General features: G+C 39.6%; 1 protein-coding gene across 3 annotated transcripts in view; it reads right to left on the reverse strand.

Moving 5' to 3' along the window:
- The window catches only part of PIK3CB (phosphatidylinositol-4,5-bisphosphate 3-kinase catalytic subunit beta), a 95,777-nt gene that overhangs the window by 12,619 nt on the left and 56,413 nt on the right, over positions 1–26,745 (reverse strand). For all 3 annotated transcript variants that reach the window (XM_030954742.1, XM_030954741.1, XM_030954743.1), the window contains 14 exons: positions 24,743–24,928; positions 23,477–23,702; positions 20,627–20,850; positions 17,745–17,927; positions 17,334–17,501; positions 16,776–16,853; positions 13,956–14,207; positions 13,548–13,644; positions 12,635–12,765; positions 9,635–9,688; positions 8,731–8,919; positions 4,016–4,137; positions 2,984–3,127; positions 1,927–2,026 (listed from right to left, as the gene is read on the reverse strand). In XM_030954742.1, coding sequence (XP_030810602.1) covers positions 1,927–2,026; positions 2,984–3,127; positions 4,016–4,137; positions 8,731–8,919; positions 9,635–9,688; positions 12,635–12,765; positions 13,548–13,644; positions 13,956–14,207; positions 16,776–16,853; positions 17,334–17,501; positions 17,745–17,927; positions 20,627–20,850; positions 23,477–23,702; positions 24,743–24,895 — 2,121 coding nt within the window. In that variant the 5' untranslated portion in view covers positions 24,896–24,928. The remainder of the gene's footprint in view (positions 1–1,926; positions 2,027–2,983; positions 3,128–4,015; positions 4,138–8,730; positions 8,920–9,634; positions 9,689–12,634; positions 12,766–13,547; positions 13,645–13,955; positions 14,208–16,775; positions 16,854–17,333; positions 17,502–17,744; positions 17,928–20,626; positions 20,851–23,476; positions 23,703–24,742; positions 24,929–26,745) is intronic.

A 26,745-nucleotide genomic window follows, 5' to 3' on the forward strand; every position in this document is an offset into this window, starting at 1 on the left:
TCTTCAAAGTACAATTTTTAGTTCCCTATTTCAACAAAGCACATAGGTGCCCTCTAGACATACAGAAGTAACAGAAATACTGATTATTTCACACTCTAACAAACTCAGACATTGCTGGAGATGAGCTGTGGATGCAGACACTTCATTGTTCACATTAAGATGCATCCAGCAAGGAATGGCCATGCGACCACTTGCAGACAATTTTCACAGAACAAAGTCTTAAGTGTGTGTCATTAAAATCCTGCTGAAGTCAGGCAGAACACAAAAGCTTTAATTGGCTAAGGTGTTTAAAATCATAGCATCTCAACTAATCTAAGTTTTTACCTGAGAAGTGTGTAAAAAGTCAAGGCAATTATTTGCAATAATATAGGTGGGCTAAACTCCTTGTCTCCCTTGTGTTTTGCAAAGTTCTTTACTGTTCCAAAATCTCTAAGGAAATTGGTGATGTAAATGTGTAACACTGACAGAGCAGAGCCCTTTGACAAACCCAGATAGCACATACAGCAAATACAACTTCTACATCTAAGCAACTTTTTGAAAATAGCTCTTCTAATAATCAGCTGGGCCTGCACCAGTAAGATGCTGAGCAATGCACAGATTCTGTAGCAAACAGCAGCAATGTAACAATTATGAAAGCTCTTTTCTATCCGAGGAAGCTTCAGGCTGACTTACAAGGTGCTGAGTCAAAACTCACCCCTCCCACAGGCTGAACCCTGCCAGGCAGGATGCTGTGGAAATTGTATGGAGTTTGATTATAAAACTGGGCAGTGGAGAGCTGCCAGGTCAGCCATCTGTCAAAACCAAAAGGGCTCTGCTTTTCCACTATTCTAGGAGCTGTACAAACATCAGTGACAAGGGAACAAAATGGAACCTGTGTTGTACAAACAGGAACTTTTTGAAGTATTTCTACTTTGAATTTCTTCCGTGTTTGCACAGTTGGGAATTTTTTTGCCCCTTCTTTGATTGTACTGACATTTGCTTCCTGTAAATTGCACAAAAACTTTACTGACCTTACATCTATTGCTTAAAGCGTTTCACCACCTACTCTTTTTATGATTTTGACAATGCTAACAAGCACACATGGAAGAGATGGTCTTTTCCACGTCCTGTGAGCTGCAGCAATAAAGAGCACAACAGAACATCCCTGCTCCAAATGCTCCCAAATGGCAGTTTCAATGCAGACAAACACCACCACCAGTTACTCATCCACTGTGTGGATCTCTGAGGCCTGATACTGTAGATACTTTAACTCCAAAGAGAGATGAACTTTCAAATATTTTTAAGATCACAATCTAAATTAATTCACTAAAACCACATTAGAGACTTCAAACATGATTTGTGAGTGTCCCTTAATGATCTGGTGATATAATTATTAATGCTTTCAAAAGCAAACCTCTAGTACTTATTAGGGTATTTAAAAGCAAACATATCTCTCCTTTGTTCTCTCTTTTCGTGTGTGTGTGTAAATGAAAGACTTATATTAACACTAAAATGAGTATTTGGGTAATTTGCAACACCTTTTAACAAAAGCAAAAGCTGCAGGAAGTAGTCCTGAAGTAATCTAGGTAAAATGTAGAACAAGCTACCCTTACAGGGAGAAAAACTTGAAACACACAGAAGCTCTTCTTCAGTTGATCTAGAGTTTCTTGTGTCCAGAATACACAGACAGTGCTGAAGGTGCCTCATGGGTCTTAGAGGACTGTAAAACCAGCTCCCTGAGGCCTCACAGCTCTAGCTGCCTTCTGTGCCATGGAGGCTGCTCCATCACTCAGCCCTTTTAATTCCCTGTCTCACTCACGCCTCCTTCTCCTCCACACTGCCCAACTTTGGCAAGGCAGCCAATACCCCCCAGGAGCAACGGAGTAAGGATGGGAGTTCCAGGCTTGGCTAGGTCAGGATGACAGGAAAGGGAAGGGCTGTCCCTACCTGTTTAGCCAGCACCTTCATGTGAGCCACGCTGCCCCTGCAGTAAGCCTCCAGGATCAGCCCGAACTGCACCGACACGGCGGGGATGTGAACCTCCGACCTGCCGGGGGAAAAGCTGCTCAGCAGAGCACAGCACGCACACAACTGCATCCTCCCAGCCACTCAAACAGCCAGAACAAACAGTAAAACACCTCATGGGCACATCAAACATTGAAACACCTCATGGCCATGTAGCTGAAAGTAGCCAGGTTTCCTGTGAGATGCTAGAAGCCCTCTGTGCTGGAGACAACAAGGACAGGCCACTTTGGATGCAGGATCTTTGTTTCCAGCCCAGGACTGCTCTGGGGGCAGCAGGGCTCATGCCAAGAGGTGCTGACTGAGTATGTGCTTCAGGGCCCCCTTCTATTCAGAGCAGCTCTGAGAAGTCACTGAAGGGCTGACTTTAAACCACACATTCTCCAATCTTTGTAAGGGAAAAGGCCAATTTGCCTGAGGGAGAACACTTTGAAACAAACCACTGAACTTTGTATCAGAGCCAATTATCCCCCAAAACAATTTCATGTAACACTTGCTCTTTTTACCTAGAAATATTAAAATTAATTGTGTTCTAAAGACAGAATCAACCTATCCAGCCTATTCCAGTCCATTCTAAAAGGTTTTTGCCATTCATGAAACTGCTCATCAAAAGTAGCAAGAATACACAGAACAGCTTTTACTTTCTGTTAGACTTGCAACAATAATAATTTTTCCCAACTGTGAGGTATAAATATTGTGCTTTTACTGCACCCACAGCCAAAACAAACACTAGGGGTATTTACAAAGCTAACTCATCAGGTAGTCAGAGCTGAATGCAGTTTGGAATACTTTCATCCCAGGGTAGATTACAGACCACTCTAATTTATTTTTAATGAGAGGTCTGATCCATAGATGCCAAAAATAAATAAATGGAGTTGTGGGCATTATGATAATGGCTCATTTAGAAAAATTCTCAAGAAATCATATTTGAAAGCCCAATCATGCTCAATAGTTTCAGAAAGATGAAAGGAAAATCTCCTACCTCAGGTGCCAGAACAACATCTGTCCTATTCTCCGATTGCCGAGTGCTCTTTCCAGAAGAAACCTGGAGAGTGCACAATCCAGAAAAGGCTCATACTTCAGGACTTGCACAAGTTGGAGAAGATACTGGGACAGCTCTTCATCACTAGAATGAGGTACATAAAAGCAGTTAGTAAGAGAGTGGCTAGATTAGTGGTATTTCAGAAATTCAGGTGCATATGACAAACAGAAGAATTACAGGATTTGGTTCAATACCAAGAGAGTCTCCCAGTTTTTCCATCACACAGAGAAGGACAACACACAGCTTAGTGTAACTTCCAGATGGAAGTAATTCCCGATGCATTCTTAGGATAGAATTCTAAGCAGCCAAATTCCTTGTTTGGATTTGAAAGAAGTCAAAATAATTTATTTGTTTTACCCCAAATGTCTATCCTTGACCATTAGAAATTACTCACTATACTATTCACCACAGAGAATTCAGCATTCAAGGACAGGAAATGTGCAGTAATGATAATGTTACACAAGTCCTGCCCTAGGTTACAGAGGAAAGCAAATGAAATGCAATAATGGAAGAACTGCAGAGAATGAAGAACTCTGTGAATCAAAACCAAATCAGTAATTCTCTGATTATTTATTGCATGCTGCAGCTCACATTCCTATTAAATGGTACAGCAGAGTGGAGGTGGCTGGGTGCCAGGTGTTACAGTACTTGACTCAGGAATATTTCTCCCTTTGTTATTAAAACTCTCAGAGTTTCTCGCTCCCCTTGCCCAAGAAAGGGATGAACACCCAGGCCGCTCTGGGACAAAGGTGCACTGGTGCTCTCTTCCAACATGGAAAAAAATCATAATTCCCTACAAGGTGTCAGAATAAGGTGGTTTTATTTAGCCACCAGTGAGCCTACCCAGCAATCAGACTGGTTTATTTGGCTACCTATTCACGACAGGCGGTGTGGTCAGCTCTTTCCTCTTGGGCTTCTTTTGTCCTGTGAGCAAAAAGAATGAAGTTTGGTACCCCAGCAACCCCCACCTACCTCATCTGCCTCAAACAGCCCACTGCATATTCCCTGACGTACTGGTCAGGGTAGTTGAAATCCAGCAGCTCCAAAGCCTCCCTGGGCAGCAGCTTGGGCCAGATCTGCAGGAGGGCCTGGAGCTGTTCCAAAAAAAAGGTGACAGGTAAGGACACAGGTGGGTCTCACTGCTCATAAAGGCACTCAAATGAACAGAAGATGGTGACCAGCTGCCATGGGATGGGGGTGTGTAAAAAGGAGAGAAATCATTTGGGGTAACTGGGCCCACTTTTGATTATGTTTCTTACTCTTTTAAATGATGCAGATTATTTTCAGTCTGAAAAACCCATTTCTTCACATGTAGACACAATGCACAGTAAACGAAAATTAGGCAACACCTGATATGTGTGGTTTAAAAACAGACATTCAATAAAAATAAGAGGTTTTGTAAGTGCTCTCATAAATATATAACCATTTTGCTAACAGTGAAAGTTTTCTACTAAGGATAAAAAAAAGGGTTTTGTTGAGAGAGAGCTTTCTTTACCAAAAATATTTGACGACCTCAACTGATGGAGCCTTTTTGAACATTCACTGTGAATATTAATGAGCTTAAATTGAAAAAAAAATAAGTCAGGTTAGATATTAAAACAAATAAAGAATCTCTAGACTGATGCAATAATGTGCTGGAAAAAATTACAGAATACAGTGATGCATAACTTTGGACTACCAAAAAGAACAACATTTCGAGGCCTCACAAAATAAACTGATTTTATTGCATTTTTATGAAGCTCACAGCTGCCTGCTGAGAGCAATATGTATAGAGTTGTATCACTGAAACAGTGCACTATAGATACAAATAAACACTTTAATGCCCATTAATATAAATGTATATTAGTATAAATTCAGTGTATCAACAGCACAAGATGTTTCTTCCTGTAGGAACAAGTCATGATAATAACACCATTCCCTACAAATTAGGTTATACAGGTTATTTTGTATTTCAATAGCAACTTATAAAAGCTGAATAGTTGTTTTTCTCCTGATTTCATAATGACTTACAGCAGTGAAAAACCTTTATTTCTACTCAGTCACCCATTAACTCCTGCTTCCAGTTCCAGTAGGACAAACAGGAGTTCACATTCTCAGCCCACATTTAACAGGCATGTTCATAACACCATTTATACACCTTGGGGGCAGATTCTGAACTGAGTCATCGTTTTTGTGACATTCAGAAGGCAAGAAATGAGCATGAATCACATCACAAAGCCAGGGCTGTGCTGAAACTCCACAAGTGGAGGAAAGGACCAGCTAAGCCATGGGCAAATACAGGTATGGACACATGATGTAAAGTAAAAGTAAAGCTGTTTTAAACATAGATGTCACATTCCCACAGAAAAATACACTCAAGAATCTACTGACCCAGCAAGGATCAAGATGCCAGTCCTGACTGCAGCCACCACCATTTCCATAGCAGGAGCACTGGCACTGAAACTCTGCAGGCAATGTAACCCTGAGCACATATTTAACACACAAGGCAGACACTGAAAATGCAAACAGCAGCTCTGCTTGTCAGTCACAGACTCCAAAACAAAACGATCAGGATTTCTACACAATCTACTGTAAATCAGGGGCAGAACCAGCAAAAATATAGAGGTATTTTGTTAATACTAAATGATTGAAATGAGAAACTGAAATAGTCTGAAAAGATGAGCTCACGTGGCCCCACATGGCTCATACACCAGGCAGTGAAAGTCATGGTCCACAGCATGTACATTTACTGGGAGGAAGATCTGAAAATACAGAGCTCCTCCCTTTGCTGAAATCATTGCACAGGTGGTTACAATGAGAATGAACAATGCATGTTTCAGAGAAAACTTGAATTTGGCCTTGGTGTATCAATATTTTCTTCTGTGAAGAAATAACCACAATTTCTTCCCTAAGAAGACTGTATGAGACAATACAATTAAGCACAGGCCAGTATTTTTATTCCAATTATTTTCAGTATTTCAGTTGTCCTTTCTCTACTTCTCATTAATGATGGTGTCACTTCACTGAAAGCAAGTGGATTTTTAAATTTTTTTTTGTTTTAATTCTACTTTGAGAATCAGTACTGCCTGAGAATTCTCATAGCAAGTTTTGCCACTCTGCTACTCTGCTGAGCAGGGTAGGTTATGGCAGCAGTAAGAGCAAATTCCTGCAGTGCAACCACTCTGCTAAAATCCTGCAAATCCAACGAGGCCTTGGTAAATAATGGTAAATAATTCAGGAAAGCTGCTTGAATCCACTGAACATAACTTCAGGGACCACTGAACTAACAGATTAAAGATAATCTACAATCAAATACGAGAGAGTCCACTTCTAAAAGAGCCTTACTATTTTTAAACTGCATTAAATAAAAACAGGAATATAGTTATTAGGTCCATTTGTTTACAAATAGCTGGTATTTGAGTGCTTTTTCTTATAAACAGCTGATGTTTTATTGCTTCTTTGAGTTTTGCTGCTTTGTTCTATTGTGTTAGGGGTTTCTTGAACTTCTTTCCTGAAGTGTCAAGACTTACTGAAATACATCTAAAAATGGGCATTAAAACAACTTTTGGTACAACAGCATGCACATTGTAGCAGACAACTACAGCTAGTACAGCAAGTATTTCATTTTAAGGGGAAGTAAATTATAAATCCTGATCACTTTGGAATTCCTAAAATGAATGAGGCTGTCTTGCCTTACCTGAAAAGGTAAATCACCAGGAGAACTGACATGTCTATGTACTACAGAAATATTCAGCATGTTTAAGGTAAGAGCTCATTTTTCAGAGACTCTACACACAGCCAAAACCAATATTATGATATAAACTGCACTATTGTCTATACATAAGCAAATATAAATACTATACTCCCTCCAGAAAGTACACAGTAACAAGACAACAACATATTTTCAGCATCTGTTTAAATAAAAAGTTTTATGCAAATATAATATTTAATGTTTCCAAGTGTAAAGGACTTTGAGCTGTCAGCTAATAGCCATACACCTAGTAAGTTTTCAAAACCGCCACCAGGGGCCATATTTTAAAGCCCCAGAACTCAGAATGCCTTTTCTTTCACATATTTTAAGATGCAAACAAGTGCCTGTTTGTATTTCTACAGCTTTGATTTCCAGATAACTTTGAATAAAGAACAATAAATTCAGAAGTAATGGAACTACTAAGGAATGGGATTCCTGCACATGAAAGAACACAAGTGAGCAAGGAACGTGTGGGTGCTCCATGTTGTTAGTGTAGTGTTCATGGCACAGACAAGGAGCTGGGATGAAATTCCATTTATTTTCAGAAGTTCACAAAACTTAACACATCTAGCTGGGAGGAAGGATTTAGCAGAAAATGAACTCTCTGCTGGAGCACACTAAGAGCCTGACTGGATAATCACAAAAATCATATAATGGATAGACAGAAGATGGATGTTCATGGAGTGGCTGCCTTTTCTTCCAAGAACAGATAGCTTGTAACAGGTGAAGGTCAGAATACTAAGGGGCAATAGAGTTTTCTACCATCAGTCATAATCCTTCACAGCAAATGCTTTTTAGCTCTCAGTTTATAAAATTCAAAAAAGGTAGTTGAAAAATTTTTAAATTAGACTTAGGGAAAGACACGAACATTATCTCAGTGCAGTGGTCTGCAAGAAGATGAACATCATTTATATCTGAATTCTGTCAGGAACACCAGAACAACATCAGTGCTTGGTAACTTGGGCCAGACTTCATAGTCTGGCTCAAACTTCACTGTACACAACCTGACTAAAACCTTTCCATTCCAATCCAGAAACCTGTTGCTTTATTATTTTTACAACCAGTCTATCAAGCAGGGATGGTCTTACTATGAGCTCATATAATTTTTCCTGTATTAAAGTTCAACCTATTCTCACAAAGTACCCCAAGAGTTGGATTCTATTTGAGTAAATACAGCAAAAGGCAGCAACATCAACTCCTTTACAGTGTACTGAAATAACCTTGCACATCTGTGCAGCAAACAAATGAACCAATTTTACTGAAAATGCACCTTGTATCACAGCACCAGCTTCATGTCCTTAAAAGTTATTTTAAAGAGACTATTTGGTCAAAGAGACAGGATGGGAATGATGTGTTTTGTAGCACTGGTGGGTCTCATATCTGTCTGCCTTGGTGAGTTTTAATTACCCAGTCTGAGATCTGGATTTTATAGTATTTGAGCAGCTTAATTTTCACAAGCAGTTTTATTTCAGATCTTGATTTACAAAGTTTTTTTTAGAATAGCCCTATAAAAAACATTCTTGCTGTGAGGGTGGTCAAGCACTGGACTTTTTTGCCCCGAGTCTGTGGAGTCTCCACTGGTGGAGGTACTCCCAGCTCAGCTGGACACAGCCCAGCTCAGGCTGACCATGCTGGAGCATGGGGCTGCACTGGATGGGTCTGGGAAATTCTTGCTTTTAGCATCAAATTGAGCACGAGGTTTTAACATCAGCCTGTGTAAATATCCAATGTGCTTTTCTTATCATTCAGAGGATCCCTGAAATGCATTGTGGTTTTGGTTTATGCAGCTTTTTTTTAGAGAATAAGTTCTTTACGCGTCCAGGTTGCAGAAGTTAGACAATGAGCTCCAGCTTGCACACCAGCACCATTTCAAACTGGCTACACTTGGGAAAGAAATCCTATTTTCTGATGATTTAATTGAAGCTTTTTTCCCCACCAGCATTGTCTTTTCCCTTACCTGAGCAACGTCTTCAAGTTTGTTCCACTTTAAAGAGAGCAGCAGTTTTGGCAACGATTGTGGGAAATTTTCACGACAGTCATATCGCAAAGTCCAAATGAGATCCATTTCATTTTCACAAAGCTGAGATAAAGGATCTCTTTCCATTATATCTTTTAGCACAACATAAAACTTCTTACCACCTCGACCCTAGGAAATGAGACATGTATAATGTGATAAATTCAGTAAGAGTCTGGTATGGTACCTCAGATACCAGCAACCCTACAGCAGAAAGAACATCAGATAAAAACTCATGAAACACAGGGAAATGACCACTGTGCCTTTCTTTCAGATTCCTTACTGTAGACACTGTAAGTAACAGATTCCAAATGCAGTGTGCAGAACTTTCTGAAAAAATAACTCAACTTTAGAGTTAAGGACGCTAGATGGCAATATTTCTGTTTTCCAACTCCAACATGGAGCACTCTCATTTAGGATGCATATACTTTCTTCTCCTATTTTTCAAATGAGCAAATTTAGATAAATCTAATAATTTCTTCTCATAAGCAATAAAAAAATACTTTTGCAACAATCAAAAGAAAACACATTTGCCAAGTAGACACACATATATTTTGGTCTTCTAGCCCTAAATTGTTTTTCAACTCAAATGTAAATCTTAGCTGTCTTCCAAATCCAGAGTATGTAAAGCTTTTTGACAAAATATAGACAAATCCAAACTATACTGGGAAAAGCAGATATATATCTGAATTCTAAAGCAGTTCATCAAAGTGAATTATATAAGAAAACAGAGCCAATAGAATTGCTATTTGAGCAGCTGATTTATTTATTTCTAGACTGATGCAGAAGATAAGAACCAAATAAACCCAGAAAATTAATTATAAAATAGTCTTTAGATGATGCTCACCGCCATTGCAGCATTGTCACTGTTTCTTGCAATCTCAGCTGCCTTTTCAAGTATCTGCAAGAAGTTGGTTTTAAATACATTAGATTTAACCCCAAATCTGACCACATTGCTAGAGTAAGCATTACATAAACTAAGCAGATAAGGAAATGTTGCTACCTTTTAGGTAGTTTTGTATATCCAGTGGTATAACGTGGACTTGTGTGCAGTGTCCCCTTTCTCACCAGCAGGATCAGGGAGATCAGGACCAGCAGTGCTTAGGATGACCTCCATTATTTCCTTTTTCATCACTCCTAGGCTAAATTAAACAGCCTTCCTGATGACATCTTGCTTTCTGTTTCTGCATTTCCTCCTTATTTTTCACCACAGCAAATCAGTTCCTCAGCTCTAAGTTACCCTTTGCTTTCTCACCTCTACTTGTGCAGTTTCCAAGGGCACTGTTTCCATGCCCATGGATTCATGTCTCTAGCCCTCAATCCCAGTAAGAACACACAAGCCCAGTCCTTTCACCGTGCTCTCAGACTGCCCATATGATCTCAGTCAGTGTGTCCATGTACTTCTCTAGATCTTGGATCTCCTCTCCTTTTTTTTTTTTCCTTTTGAACATTTGACTTGGTTTTTGAAGTTCAGGCAATAACCCATAAGGGAGAATTAAGTCTAGAAGTAAATGCAGTTCTTCAAAGTGCATTCTGTACATTACTGCAACCAAGCCAGGTTTTACAATGCTGAGCTGGCCAGATATGTCTGTCTACAGCTGTCAGATGCTGCTGTTTCAAGGAACAAATCGTGAAATAAAACCTCAATAAAGAAAAAAGTCTAAGGAACTCCAGCATCTCATTTCCCTGAGAGCTCTGCCTCTCCTGTCACCCAGGAATACAACAGCACCCCAGCTGGTCTGGGAGTCACGGGTCCATCAAGACTTGTGCTGTCTTTACTCAGACAACACAAGAAACAACAAAAGACTGCAATAATCAGAGCATAAATACCCAGCAGCTAAAATCCCTAGAAAGGCATCCTAACTTGTTTTATTTCTTTTCTCTGTATGAAACTCTCATTAATATCATGTATTACATCTGCTACTTGGCTACAAAGGTTATTTACATACTGTGTGTGAAAACATGCATAAACAAAACCACAGTGTCCTAATTCTACGTTTGATTCTCTCCTCCCCCTGCTTCGCAGAGTTTCTCTGTGTGCAAATAAATTTTCAAAGTCTTTGCAAGCCCAGCTTTGTTCGCGTGAACCCGAGCCCCACGATGTGCCTGCAGCACTGGCCATGGCCCAGCCCCACACATGGCTCTTGTCTCAGACAAGTTTCTTATCCCTGCTCCAGGCTCTTTCACTCCCTCGGCCCCCCAAAAAGTTCCTCACTGTGCAAGCAGCATTGCACAGCTCGCTGTGCAAGCAGGTTGATGAGATGATTGAAAAGATTAATCTATTTTTGCACATTATGTTTCTCAAAACACAAATCTGGCATCTCGTTCTTTGTTTTCTTGGCAGAAACCAGCAACAACACTGGGAAAATGAGAAGCAGCCATAGAACAAGCAAGTCTCAGCTGGAGCATTGTAAGAGACAGATCCTCAGCTGATGTAATTCCAGCAGCTGCAACATCACCCCTCATTCAACAGAACCTTCACCAAGAGGATCTTTAGGAGATTGAGTTGAATGAAGCTGAAAGCCACAAGGGATGAAGACCATAAGACCCTACCTTAATGTCACTACACTCTGTCTCACCCAGTAAAATCTATTAGCTGACTTCAGCCCAGGGTTTTAACTTCCTGAGAACTTGGTATTGCAGGGACAAAGAAAAGAAACACCAGAGCCAGAACAAATATGTGATTACTAAAGAGACACACTTTTACTTAGTCTGTCTAATTTGTACATTCTTTTTTTTTCTTTAAAAATTAAATACCCATAAGTGTAATGAGCAAAAAACTTAAAGCAATACCAAAACTGGATAAAATATGTCCACTGTGAAGCATTAACTGGTCAGCCATAAATAAACAGCAATTGGTCAGTACTGGTTTAGTTCTTACTGCATTTCCAATGCTGTTTGAATAAAAGAAAAAGTACTGTGATGACAAGGAAGGGGAAACACTATTAACCCCAACTGAAACAAAAGAAATGCTATCTTGTTATTTGATTTCATTTTTATGAACCTTAAATCCCAAATCTGCCTTTGAACAAGATGATAAAACTTGGTAATTTCAGTCTTTTTGTTCACGCCTCTTGAAGGTGCAAAATCCTCCAAAAAGAAAAAGAAGCAATTTCTCTAGGTTGTTACTGAATTTCCCCAAACCAAAATTCAGACTAACGTGTACATGAGTTAAGCCTGACTTTTATAATGTATAATTAGCAGTCTGTTTTAAGACTTATTTCAATACTTGTTTCCAGGACTTAGCCTTTTTTGCTAGTTTCTCAACAATTTTCCATCTATCCTTCACACTACAGAAATAACCATGTGTTATTCCAAATATACACTTCCTTTCTAGACAGATTCTTATCTTCATCTGTAGAAAACTGCAGGGTCACACTTCAGTGGATTTAGTCCAAGAGCAGACCTTCAGAAATCCCTTTGCACACAGTGTTAAGAGTCCATTTATCCTTTAAAGGACTTGAGCTCACAGGGCAGTGTCCCAAAGAGTGCCTAACACACATCTGTACCAAGAGAGAACAGATCTTTATAGATCACAGGCAGGAACAGTTTGAAGGTTTCCAGAAAGGCTGATAAATTTAGCTTTTTGTAAAACCATTCATACAGGAAACTGATTTGCTTTTGACCTTCAAAAGACCAAGTACAGACCACTTTTGAAAGTGTACATCTTCAAAATAGACCCTGAAGTCAAGCACTGCCACTCATGCAGTGCAAGTTTAACAAACTGCAGTACAGTGACTAAAAGGCAGGAAAAGAGGAATTCACTGGAAAAGGCAGTGTTGAAAGGAAAGAAAAACCAGCTATTTCTACATAAGCATTCATGACTGCTCTTTAGGTCATCCCTTACCTTATCAAAGGGAGGGTAATTAATGGGCTGTTTTGAATATTCCTGAAATCTAATGTGCAAAGCTGTTGCATTTTCAGTGTAAGGGTTGGTCTGGACGGTTCCCATGGGATTCAACATTTCTTCAAGTTCATCTGAAATAGAGACAGAACAAGCCAGCATGCAGTAAGAAATCACTTCCTTATAAAATGGACAGAGCATGTTCTGCTGCACAGCACTTGCAGTGCAATGCTCTGTATTTCCAACATAAACCACCACCTGCATTCCCAAATATTGGATTATCACCCCGTGAGAAACTCATTTCCTTAAGGAAACATAATAGTCCAGGGAAGCTGAGCTATCCCTACACTGAAACAAATCCCAGTGAGATCTGCAGCTTCTGCAAAGCAGGACACACCCTCTGGATCAATTGGAGAGCAGAGCTTCAGGCCAGCCAGGCTGGGACAGAGCTCCTCAGGATGGGATCAGAGTGACATGAGGCTCCACACACTCCCACTAATTGATCTCAATAGCAGGGAACAAGACAAAATTCCAATTTACAACTTTTGCTGATACAGGTATTACCACTAACAATACAATTGATCTATTCAATCTGGGGTGCAAGGCACAGAGACCAAATGAAACCTAAACTGTACCTTAAAGGCAAGTAAGACCAGATATAAACATGCATCTATTTTATGTTCTTTTCCTTCCATAACAGATTAAACATTTAGAACACTACTTCTTGCTCTTCCTCTTTCCTGCTAAACAATACTTTCAGGAAAGAGATTAAAATGTTGTATATATATATCCACATAAAAATTACAAGTATAAAGAGATTATTACAAGAGATCTGAACATGCATACAGTCAATATTCTGTTATTGCACCCACTCTTCCCCACAGCCAAAGTCCAAATCTGAAAAGCTGAGGTTTACCAGGAAATGATGACCAGCTGTGCAGTACCAGTTCTCCATTCCTCAAGTGTCCTTTATAATCAAACACCATGGTATTTACCCAGGCTACAGGATAATGCTGCCAAAGGAAAGAATTGTTATATGGAAATGAAGATGCCAGCAAATGTTACTATACACAAAACACTGCAAATAAAATTGAGAGGATGACTTCGAGTTTTTTTCAAATGGTAATACCTTTCAAAAAATAAATTAATCACTGAGAAGTATCAAAAGTTTTCATACCAAGATGTGCAATTCTTAATACATACACTGCTTTTAATACCTTTTCATTTTGCATTCTTGAGCACAAGTGAGGACAAGGAAAGATTTCTGGATGCTCATTTTGATATAATTAGGAGGTCACTCAAGAAAAACAAATGAGATAATTACCACTTTTCCTGCTTTCCTAATGGTTTGGTATTTGGAAGGATTCATTGCCTTGGTGGACTTTTTAGTTTTCATCTTATCCATGACAGCATAAACTGCAAAGCAGAGCCTTGCCATCCTTGGCAGATCACAGACATTGATTTCAAACTCCAGCACCTCATTCCAAACGTGGTCACTTCTCCCAGATATTTCTGTGCTCACAACTGTTTTACAAAGGAGCTCTGTGCCATGGAAAAGACCAGCCCTAACATGAACCTGCCATAAAGAAATGAGAGATTTTAAGATTGTCACAGAACCTACAGAAGTCTGCATAGAATAATACACAGAACATACATACATATTAATTCCATCAAACAAACAACTAAGCACAGTGAAGAAGTTAAGACTGATTTTCTGAATACAAATTAAAATCTCCAGGTAGAACTAATTTGTGCTTCTAAATGAGAAATATTTGGGGTTTTTTTCAGCTTAAGAAAAACCTCACTTTTTACTTAAACTATTTCTAAAAACGTATAGAGGGAACACTGCTGACCCTAAATCAGGAGTCACCTGTAGTAATAATAAGAATGCACAAGATTTCCAGGGTTTGTTTTGTCTTTAGTACCCAGGAACCAACAAAACCAGGTAGCTTGAACAATTAAAATAAGGATCAGGAAAGGAGAAAGACAACTAGACAAAGAAGCTGGAGTTACTGGCACTGAAATTAAACTCATTACATGTCAATGCTAAGATGTTTTCTCTTCTTTCTTCCTTTTTCTGTTTCATTTCTACATTTCTGTTCCATAACATATATACACAGAAAACTGCAGAGTGAAATGTGCCAACTTCTTTCAGGTGGCTTTCCAAAATATCAGTGAGAGAGACACAGAGAGAGAGAAAAACCCACAAATGTAATCTTCTGGCTCAACACCAAAAAGAAATCCTCAATGTTAAATATGTAAAAGTGATCTGATGTTTCAGGTTCCCTCTGCTCCTGAATCAACCTTCCCCCCATTCACTTTAAGCTATCATATTATTGCTGAGCACTGCAAAGGAAAGAGAGAGATATTAAATTTGATAGTGGCTTTGGGTAAAAAAATAATTCACCTCTTTAATTCTATGACTTCTGATCCTGTTAATGTAAGGGTCTGAACCCCAGTTTTTTTCTTTTCATTCCAACATGCCCCTTTTTGGATGAAATTGTGTGTACTGATGGGGTGGTCAAAGACCAAGAGAAAAGAAAAGCAATTTTCAATGTCATGTATTTGGAAAATGGGGTGTTGGACTGCTGGGTGAGGTCACTTGGGCCCTAGGTCCATGTCCCCAACCCAGCTCACGCTGGGGCAGTGCTACCCAGCTGACAAATGTTTTGTTCCCCACTACCAACCCTGCATTTGTGAACCTTGGTGGTGGGTTCAGCAGAAATGGATGAATATTGGCTTATCCACAGCACAGTGGGGCTAAAGGAACAATGGCAGTGAATTAAACAGCCTTAGAATCAGGACTGGAAAACAAATGCAAAATTGTCACTATTGAGAGTGTAACACTGCAGACAAACAAGGCAGGGAAGCATGCACAGGTTTGCAGGGTCACTGCATTTGTTCCTGTCCTAGGTTATCCACAGGACTTGTAATTTTTCAAGACTGAAAAGCATTCAAAATACTAAATAACATTTAGATGGTGCCCACAGGTGACAGTATGAAAAAACTGCCCATTTTTCCTGCTTCTTCTCAAGCTTAGAAAATACTTTGATTGTTTTTCCCCTAAAAGCATACTGAAATTAACCAAAAGTCACTTTTCTCAGCATGAAAAAACCCACCCTAGAAACTCCTGATAGCTATGTTCATTCCAGAATCCACCAACTCTTTTATCTTTCCTTTTAAAAACTTAAGGGTCTACAGAGGAGGGTTAAGAAGATATTGGAACTAGCTAAATAATGGTTTAGACAAAAAAGAAGAAAACTCTGTTTTTGTAGCCATCAACTTCCACAATCACAGTGTCTCAGGTATTAAAATGTAACTGTGGCTCATTTATCTGTAATGTAGAACTTCTTTTTGGTGTTGACCAAAATGTAGGATTGTTTATTTACAAGGAGGTTGTAACAACAGTTTTGAAAGAAAAAAATGCACCGAGTACCCTGAATATAACATGAGAACAGAAAATATCAATGGTTAACTAGGTATCTTCCTTGTTTACAGGACTGGCTACACAATTCACTGATTTCTGAACAAAATAAAGGAGTTTAATGTTGTTCTACCTCACAGGCAAGTGTTTTGCAAGGCATTAAAGTAGCTGAGCAATAAATTCCCATGTGTTAACAACTTGTGGTCTGTATAGCAGTCAGTAGCCCAGTCATGTATATTTTTACAGGAAATGATACTCCAGCTTTCTTTGTGTTCCTCATGTGTAGAAAATAAAAGACAGATTGTATAGAAACACACAGCCCAAGTTTAGACATACAGAATATATTCAGGACTACTAAAATACCATGTTGCACTTTATTGAATATTTAATTTACTTGTGCAAGGTGTTTATGACAACCTATTTAAAATGAACTCATTTCACACCACTATCAGCACTTTAGAGAAACCATGTTTTAAAAAAATGAAATACCAATGAATACTTACGTCACACTGCCACAATGATTGCAATGTTCCAATGCACATATCCAGCTTCAGACAATAAAGGAATATTTTAGCAATAAAGCCACATTTTGACCAATGCTACCAATGCAATTGGGAATAATTAAAAATGCTGAAATCTGTATGATTTTGAGTTCATTTAGCATTAAAATCATTAAAACAATGAACAGAATGTCTTCTGACACCAGACACAGTTACTTACTTTGGCATTTTCTTCTGTGTTTAGTTTATTGCCCTTTAATAGAATAATCTTGAAAGGGTTGGAAATATCCCACACACTCTGAGGAGAGAAATAAAGATACAAGTTCACTCTTCACCTCTGTAACATTGAGACCTATTTTGTAAGCCAAGCATTTTAAGCAAAAATATCAAATACAAAGGAAAAAAAGTGCAGTTAAAAATATAAATCTGAAATCTTCAAAGATAAATTGGTCATCATAGCTACAAGAGGAGACGAAGCAAAAACTCAGTAAAAAATCAAACAAGGCTAAAGAAAAGAGCTGGGGATGAGAACATACATCATGTACTACACCCTGACAATTCCAAATTTATTGTTCATTCTGAATAACTCCAGAGTGTGTAATAGAGCAAAGACCTGTCCACATTTATGTTTCTGAGGTAAATCTGCCAAGCAAGAGGAGTTGACCCAGGTGACCTCCACTGGAGCACAGCAGTCACAGCACAAACCCCAGGCCCTGTGATTTATGTGCCACGAGTCACTGCTCCCTTTGGGTATCAGACATTCTTCCCACCAACTCACAGTTGTTGCTCTTTTTTTTGGTGGCAGAGGAAGAGGAAGGCTGGAGGATTTTCGGTTTATGGCAGCTTCTATGGCAATCATCTCCTGCTCACACATCTTCTTTATGGTGCAGCACTCCACCAGGGTCAGCTGGGGAAGGGTCCTGCTCATCACACAGTTGCGGATATACTGAAAGCCCAGGGAAAGCAGTTGTTAGCAGCCAGCAGAATATTCCTACAGCAACCTCCAAACCACAGAAACAAAGAATTCATTCCAGAGCTACAAAGGGAATGGTGCTCATATGTTTTACCACTGCAGAGGGCTGCAGACGTGAGGAGGGGGATGTTGATGTTCAGTAATGGGATAGGAGGAAGCACCTTTGGCCAAGGCAGCAGGGAATTGTTATATCAAGTTCCAAAAAACTCTGTGTACCTGGAACTGAATTAATGGGTGATCACCAAAGACATATTCCAGCCTTCCACTAACTTGCAGCACATAATCAGCAGGATCAACTTCCTCATCTTCTTTTCCATGGATAGTCAAACGTTTTCGGATTGCCAGCTCGTTCAGCTTGATGGGATTCATGTTAGGAGACACCTGGAAACTAAACACATCCTAACAAAACACAAGCAGGGATAATGAAGGTCAAACTTGTCTTCAGCAGACAAACAAGGCTAAAATTGTAGCACACATAAAAACAGGTAAAAATAATAACTGTTAAATCCAGACTATTTTAACAGTTAGAGTCTCTGTGTTTAGGACAATCAAAATCACAAACACTCTAAAAGCTGTAAGATGTTAATTCCCAAAGTTTTATATTATCAGAAGTACTTTTAAAAACATAGGCCTTTATTTGATTTAGCAGTGAATTACAGACTACTAGAGCAATGTATTGAGCTAGAAGGTTGTATTTTGGAATGTTGAATGAGGGAGACAGTCATGATGCATTTCAAAGTATTTAGCAGAACTAGAGGTGTTAATTTTTCATCTTTCTGGCCACTAGCAAGTTATCCTCTTTCTAAGTACCACTGAACTCAGAAGAAAAAGCTTCAAGTAAGAAAGCAGAAGAAACTGTGAATGTAATTTATGTAGAAAACCACCACCACATTGGGAGGAGAGCAGAAAAGAGGAGTAGTGGCCAATATCTGTAGCATTCTGAACACAATGTGGAAAGACTGCATTTTTTAAGAAAGTTTCTAATCAAAACCCTTAGAGGCTATCAACCTATTTCCAAAGTATCTCTACTTTTAATGTGTTCTAAAAAGATAAAGGTAAGAAAGTTCTCCGATTTTGTAAATTAAAAAGGAGGTTTAAATTAATTTCAAGTTCCTAAAGTACAAGATCTTCTGTGAAATCTTTGATCTCCCTTCATCTACTACATTATGCTTCATACAGGTTTATTTGCAAAGGTTGATTCAGGAGGTACTGGGGTTTTGTTGCTTTATTTTTTTCAAGTTTTTTAATTTTTTTATTTACATGCCCAATTCTGAAGATGTGAGCACCCTAAACTCAGTTATTGACAAATGTGTTGTCAGTGTTGTCTGCTTAGATTCTTTTGACTTGTGCTTTATTTATATAGACTGGTAAGGAGCCAAGCTGCCCCAATGGAACAAGTAAACTCTGCAGTCACAGCAAGTTAATTCTGTGTTTTCTCAGTTTCTGCCTGGTTCACAACAGCTTCCCCCTTTCAGAAAGCTGCCCCAATGTGAAGGCTTTCTTCTCCTGCCATAACTTCTAGTGGCAGACAGGGAATAATACTTTTTCTTCACAGGAAGCTGGTGCTCTCTGACAGCTGCCTTGCTCCCCAGATGATCTTAACAGACATGTCACAGAGATGGGGAGCAGTCTCTCCTGCTCCAAAGAAAACCATGAAGCCCTTACAGCTCACCCACACCTTCCAGACAAAAACTACTTCAATATTTCCTTCTCTCAATCTTGCAGCTGCAAGAATTGACAGAACAGTCCCCACACCTTCCTCTCTTACTCCCCTGGGATGACTCCAGTGCTCAGTGCAAGCAGTAAAGCCTGGAAGTTTACTGCTCTAAAAAGCAGCTCAGATTTGAACTGTTAATAGCTCTGAAGGTCAGAGTTGGCAGCAGAAGCATTTGAAACATTTGAAATGTCAGCAGCCTAAGCTATTATAGTGGCAGGCAAATACATTCTGCACCAGCAAGAACTTTTGCACTGCTTTTGTCTTGTCAGCACAGGCATATAGATGCAGTATTTTATCAAGGGCTGAAGATAATCTCACTCCTGGACAACACAAATTCTCTCTTAAGCTGAAGAGGACTGGAACATATTTTGTCATAAAACATTTGCATTTGCAACAACATTTGCAACACCTATGCATCCAACATCAGCTGGGGTTACTGGTGATCACCTTTAGCTTTTGTCTCTCCATTTAGTGTCTGCAGAGGCAGATATGTAAAGTGTACCACTTTAAACCTTTAAAGTTTAAAAGGTTAGTGCTAGAAATAATTCAGCTTTGTAACTAAAATAATCTGAATCATTAGAAAATCAGCCTCTTGCACCTGGGTCAAAATGGACACCAAATCCAGCCTGATGCATTTACACACTTGTAAGATTTTTAAGGTTTCCAATGTTGATCATTCACGGTTATCCAAAGGAACAGAGTGCAAAAAAGGGTAATGGGAATACTGGATTCTAGCACAGTCAGAGCAACTGCAACATCATAAAAACTCATGCTAAAACATTTCATGTTTTCCTGGTAGAAACTAAAGGGGGGTTTTATTTTAAAAATAAACTATAGTTTTGCTAGCCTTAATGAAAAGCTAAGTCTCAGTGTTTTGGTTTTCTACATGCATTTCTAGTAAAGGAAATTCTGATTCTTCTTTTTTAATTTTTTAAAAATTATTTCTCAGTCTAATTAGCAGATCAACCTCAAAGATGTTCAGTGAGTCACACACAGAGACAAGTATGTTGAATATGGTGCTACCAATTACCAGCAATCTCTGATGAACTGAGCTTAAAACTGAATGTAAGTGAAGCAACACAGGAACAGATGGCAAAACAAGTCCTGACAACTTTGAACTATGTTTTACATTTAAACAAATCTGAAGTAATACAGAAGATACAATTGTACATTCTGCCTCTAGAAGTTGAACTGTAATTAGAAGTTCAATTCTCAACTGTGGGCTCACACCCTCACTTTCTTTCAAGAGTCAAGGATCCTGCTGAAAGACTTTGCAAACACCATAATATAAGTACTCTATCTCATTTAGATCCTTTAGCAATCCATGCTAATTCAGACCTGGTCCAAGAACAGCTCATGAAACACGAACAACCATTCCTACCTGGCAGTTATCAAAATGAACAGCCACTACAAGGTTTCCACTGTAGAGCTTATCTTGGAAGCTCTCTGGGATAACAGGCTCCTGCTCTGGTGGGTAAGTGTGCTTCAACCAGTCCATCCAGGAGAGACCCACAAGTGACTGAATCTTTTCCTCACTGATTCTCCTCATTTTAGCTCGGAAGTCATTCACTTCAGGATCTTGTAAGGCATCAAACTCATGGAGACCTGAAAGAATTCAAGGAAGCAAAAGGATACACAGCTGTAAAAATACTGCCCATCCCATTTAAACTGTTACTATCTTTAAGTTAAGGTGACACAGGTGGCTTCCTTCAGAATCCCATCCAAAATGGATGCTCAAAGCTGAGCTGGGTTCTACATTGTCCTGTACATCAGTGTTCTTCAAAGTTACTTGCACAACTGGCATGAGTGTTGATTTTAAACAAGAACCAATGTATCTCCTAGGTATTATGAAGCAGAAAATCCAATCTCACCCTGAATTCAAGGTAGTTTGAAAGTTTCAAGTCTCTCCTCACAAGAGCAAATTTTAAAAAGCACAGTAAACGCATCATAAAGACCACCAGAAGAGCTTTCAAGCTATAGGGTTTTTTAATTGCCCAGAAAGGTGACATCATCCTTTTAAATTTTGTTTAAAAGTCAAAAAAGAAAATCCTCTACTCAAGTCAAAATGACATGACTGAAATTTCTACCAATCCAAGACCAGTAAAGTTCCTTTCCCAAAACATATAAAGAACAAACACACAGGGCAAGTCCTGCCTGACCAACTTGGTGGCCTTCTGTGACTGAGTGACAACAGAGGACAAGGGGATGGCTGTGGATGTGGACTTCTGAAAGGCCTTGGACATGGGCCCCATAATGTCCTTGTCTCTAAACTGGAAAGAGATGTATTTGATGGGGGGCTGCTCCGTGGGTGTGAAATTGGTCAGATGGGCACATCCAGAGGGTCACGGTCACCAGCTCAGAGTCCCAATGAACAAGAGTGACAAGCAGTGTCCCTCCGGGTCACCAATGTTATTAACTAGCTTCATTAATGACATGGACAGAAGCACTGAGGGCACCCTCAGCAGAGCTGCAGATGACACCAAGCTGAGGGGTGACACACCCAAAGGAGGGGACGCCAGCCACAGCAACCTGGACAAGCTCAAGAAGTGGGCACATGGGAATCTCACTGAGGTTCAACAAGACCAAATGCAAGGTCCTGCACCTTGGTCACAGCAACCCCCAGGATCAACACAGGCTGGGGGATGAGCAGATGGGGAGCAGCCCAACCCAGAATGATTTGGGGGGGCTGGTGGATGAGCTGGACATGACCTGGCCATGAGCACTCAGAGCTCAGAAAGCCAAACGTGTCCTGGGCTGCATCACAAGCACTGAAGGCAGGTGTGCAGGGGAGGAGAGCCTGCCCCTCTCTTCTGCTCTGGTGAGACCCCACCTGCAGTGGGGGCCCCAGCTCTGGGCCCCCAGTACAGGGGGACAGGGACCTGCTGCAGAGACTCCAGAGGAGGCCACAAAGAGGCTCAGAGGGCTGGAGCACCTCTGCAATGGAGATGGGCTGAGAGAGCCTGGAGAAAAGCAAGTTCTGGGGAGTTCTTAAATTAAAAGAGGGTAGATTTAGATTATATGTAAAGAAGGAATTTTTTACAAGGAGGGTAGTGAGACACTGGCACCAGTTGCCCAGAGAGGTGGTGGATGCCCCATCCTGGACACAGTCAAGGTCAGACTGGACAGGCTCTGAGCAACCTGGTCCAGTTGAATGTATCCCTGCCCACAGCAGGGTGGTGGAATGAGATGACCTTTAAAAGGTCCCTTTCAACACAAACCATCCCATGTTCCTATGATACAATGGAAAGCTGCGACTTTTTGGTACTTCAGGGCATGTAGGGCCTGCAAATGTCTTCATCTTTACTGGTGAACTTTGAAGGACATTGTCCAAATCACAAAGCACCCAGCACCTTCTGAGAACAAAGCACTAAGTTTAGAAGCTCAGACAGGAACACGTTTTTTTCCCTGCTAAGGTACAGAATAGGGGCTGCCTAAGGCAGGATCTCACACAGCTCTGATAAACCAAATATTCAGTCACAGAATGTGAATCTCTCCGAATCTGTCAGGATCTGTCTGAATGGTTAAACTGACCAACTGTTCCCATTGTCAGCTCTAACAAATAGGCAGACAGTGTACTGCTGAAATCTAAACAAAACTTGCAGTCTTTATAAGAGACCTAACAATGGCTCATTGTTTTAAAACAAGAGGTATGACCTCATATGACCCTGTCAATCTTGATTGTATAACCAGGCAGAGTAGATTTAAAAGCTGAAAATTCTGAAATAACATCAAGAATAAGTTACTGTGAAACCTTCAAAAATAGCATTTCATTGTTTGATGAAAATTAGTGTCACAATTGAGAGCAAAACCAAGAATCATTGTTAACCAACTCAGACACCACATATAATAAAATCATAATAATTTCTAGTTCCTTCTGAGTATGCAGTTTCTGGTAGGTTATTTACGATAACACTACTCAAGGATTATGCTGTTCTTCACTTAATAATAATAATAATAATATATATTTTCTCCTCATCTACAAAATAAAATTTGTTCCTGATTGATGTAGTAATACAATGCTGAAATGCAATACAGAAAGTAGCTTTAAATAACTTGCACGTGTTTCATGTTGAGTATTTAAATTCTTTCCAATTATATCAGTGCTTGTTTGACAAAGGGAAACACTGAATTTTTAACAGTTTTTTCTTTAAATCCACTCCTGCCTGCCCAATTAAGACCCTCATACACAACAAAGTTTAACCTCATTTCTCAAAAAAACAAATTGAATTACCTTTGCCTATAAGGACACCTATTTTGGAATCCAACTTTTCTCCTGGATCACAGTTCCTTGTCACTAATTTAAGGACAGGAAGAAAGGGTCTAACATCACAAAGTCTCCGTGTTTCATCCTCTAATTCTTCATGTACAGCAGTCTGATTCACACATGAGAACATGTAAGAGTCAATCTCCATGAGGAGATGAAAGAGTGGGTAGGAATGTGCCTGCTTCCATAACAGCTGCAATGAAAACAAAGACATAAATGAAAAAAAAAAAACCAAAACCAGAAAATAGGGACATATGTTGAAGTACTGAAGGTAACATTCATTTCCATTTATGTTCCCCAAAAAATAGAAAAGAAACATGTTTGCTGATTTGTTTAAATTTTACCACTATAAATCATTGTATGTTTACTTTGTCCCCACTTCTAGTCTCTGTCCTGAGTGATTTCCAGGCCAGACCTCTGGAGGTAGCATCAGCATTCCTTTTCTTTGGGAAACAGCTAAACATCAACAGTATATATTCATGGCATGTCAAGTTTCCATGTGCCACAAGCAGCAAGGCAACCAGACAGTTTAGTTCCAATCTCTTATTGCTGTCACTCACACATCTGTTCTCAAAATCTTTATCACTTGAAATCACTTGATATATTAGGAGTAGGTTAGTCTGTGTTGTAATTCATTCACTGGGAGAAGTTACTGAGGAATTAGGCAATGTCCTCACATGGCCATTATCTGATCAAAGGTCATTAGATTGCTTTTTAGTGTCTGTAGTCACTTCCTGACATTCTCCCCTTCCCTTTGTTTGGACATTCCATCGTGTTTTAAGTGATGCTCCAATTTGTACAAAACCTTTAAGAAGAGGCAGACGCAGTTTTTAAAGCAATTCTCTTTGGTGCCAGTCAACAGAAGCAGGGGCCCAATCTGTGACTTCTGCACTAAAAATCTAATCAAGGCAATGTTAGCTCAGCAAACAATGGACTGTCAATGTGTTAGAAAAAGGTTCAGAGTAGCAGTGCAGTATTAATATAGAGCTATTAGAATAACCTCTGCTGAAGTGTAACTATCAGCAAGAAGCCACTTTGCAAACCTTGCCCTCTGCCCAAAGCCAGTGCTAACCCCCCCAGACACACTTCTTTATCAGTCAATCTGCTGGGCACGTGCCTTCAGTACCTCATTTCTATGCCTGCCAAAACTCATGACTTGATTTGCCAGAGGGCAGGTCAAAATCAGAACCAGCCCTCGTTCCAAACCTCAGCTAACTGCCCATTTGGTGTTACCTGTTTAATCTGAGATATGGTGGCATCTCGAGGGACATCCAGGTTGATGTAGATTCCAGTGGGCAACAGGAAGTCCACAGATATTGAGCCATCAGCACCAATCTGTGAATCCACTGCCCAGATGTCAAGGCTGTCTGTCACGGCAGGAGGCATTATGGAATCTCAATAATATCATAACCACATGGCCTTAGGGAAAAAAAAAAAAACCCTAAAATTCAGTATACTTAACCTTCTATAATTAGACACACATTTTAAAGTCTTTGGAAGGTTTACATAAGCCTGCTTTGTACAGCTCAGCTTACAGCTCTGAGGTCTCAAATGCCAGTATTGCAAATACATAAGCATATTTTTACTCATTAATGTTATTTAATATAATAAAAGTATTTGCCTAGCAAAGCACTATTGTTGAGATGTTTATATCATTAAAACTAAGTAATAAGAGAAAAAACTAATTAGAGGTTAGCTGAAACAAAGTTAGAAATTCATTTCAAGTTCTCTCTAAAACTTTACCTGCATAAAACACAACGAAAATAAACTTCATGGATGAAGAGTGGCAATATTTTATATGAAAACTCATGATCAGTTTCATTATTTTATTTTCTGCAAGATTCCTCTTAGAATGAATGTGGCCAGTGACATTCAACTTGAAAGTCTGTATTAATAGCAGGAAAAGTTTCTTTGACTCTACTACACACTACACTACTAGAAAGTGCCATTTTCCTCTGAAGACACTTACCTCAATTTGTTTTCACCCTTAGAGAACCATCACCGAACTCCACCCATGGTGGGAACTGCATCCCTGCAGGGTAGGAGGAAACCCTGCCCATGATCTCCTCTGGCTCACTCTGCCTTCCTGCTGCCTGTCCTCTGTATTTCTGCACATTCCCATTTACTCTGAATGCTACCACTGGTTTTTCTGACATTCCAAGTCTTCTTTTGTGATTGCCACTCTCTAAAGCTGAGTTTTCCCTTCAGCCGTGGCTCACTGAATCATTTACCTTCCTCCTCATCCAGACAATGCTCCTCAGCTGCCAAAGGGATGGGGAGCATTGGAAAACACTACAATACAGCACTTTAACAGACAAGTTACCCCTGCATCTTTTGAATTCTTGTTGGACAGCACAAGATGTGAGAAATCACCCTTTGTAACAGAAAATGTCAGAATGTTGAACTCCACTCGAAGCTTTCCAATATCTCAATTAGGCCTTCCCTTCCCCACAATGGATAACAGATGATGCCAGCAGCACAAAAATCAACTTGCCAGTTCAAAGCTGCCTCAGGTATTTGACAACACACTCCATCCCACTCTAACTGCCACACAAATACACTGAAAAACAAAAGCCAGATCGTTCCAACACCTTTCCACCTGGCCTTAGCAAAGCTGTGAGGACCAGCACAAGCTGCCAACACATCCTGTAACCACATTAATGCATGGATCACTTCACATTTCACTTGTACTAGATAAAATATAGCAGAGTTTTCATTAATGCCAAATAAAATACCTTTAAGTTTCAGAAACCATAAGTACATAAGGAAAAACATTTTTTTCTCAATAGAAGCAATAATTAGGGAGCTTCCACCATCATCGCTATCAAAAATAGTTTTACCACCATTATGTCCACATTTTCATCCAAAAAAAAAAATCCACTACACTGAACAGATTAAACTAAAGCAGAAGTAATAAAGGTGGTAGTATGGTAAAAATAACAACTCAGATATGAAGGTATTTTATTTGAATTACCACAGTTTACAAATCCATCCATTCATCATTGGACATGCAAAGTTTAGCATGGTGTTTGAGCTCTAAGCTGTCCAAAGGGAAGAAATAAAATGTTACCCACCATTACACCCAGCACAGACTATGTTATTGGAATAACACAGCATCTACCCAAAAAACAAACCCAGACAAAATGTCTAATTCCTCATTACCAACCAGTATATTTTCCACAAGCTGCTATTTAATGGGAAACTATTTGTTTTCCTCCATCCAGTTACTGGTACTC

The sequence above is a fragment of the Camarhynchus parvulus genome, chromosome 9 (genome assembly GCF_901933205.1).
Source record: "Camarhynchus parvulus chromosome 9, STF_HiC, whole genome shotgun sequence".
NCBI classification, from domain to species: domain Eukaryota; kingdom Metazoa; phylum Chordata; class Aves; order Passeriformes; family Thraupidae; genus Camarhynchus; species Camarhynchus parvulus.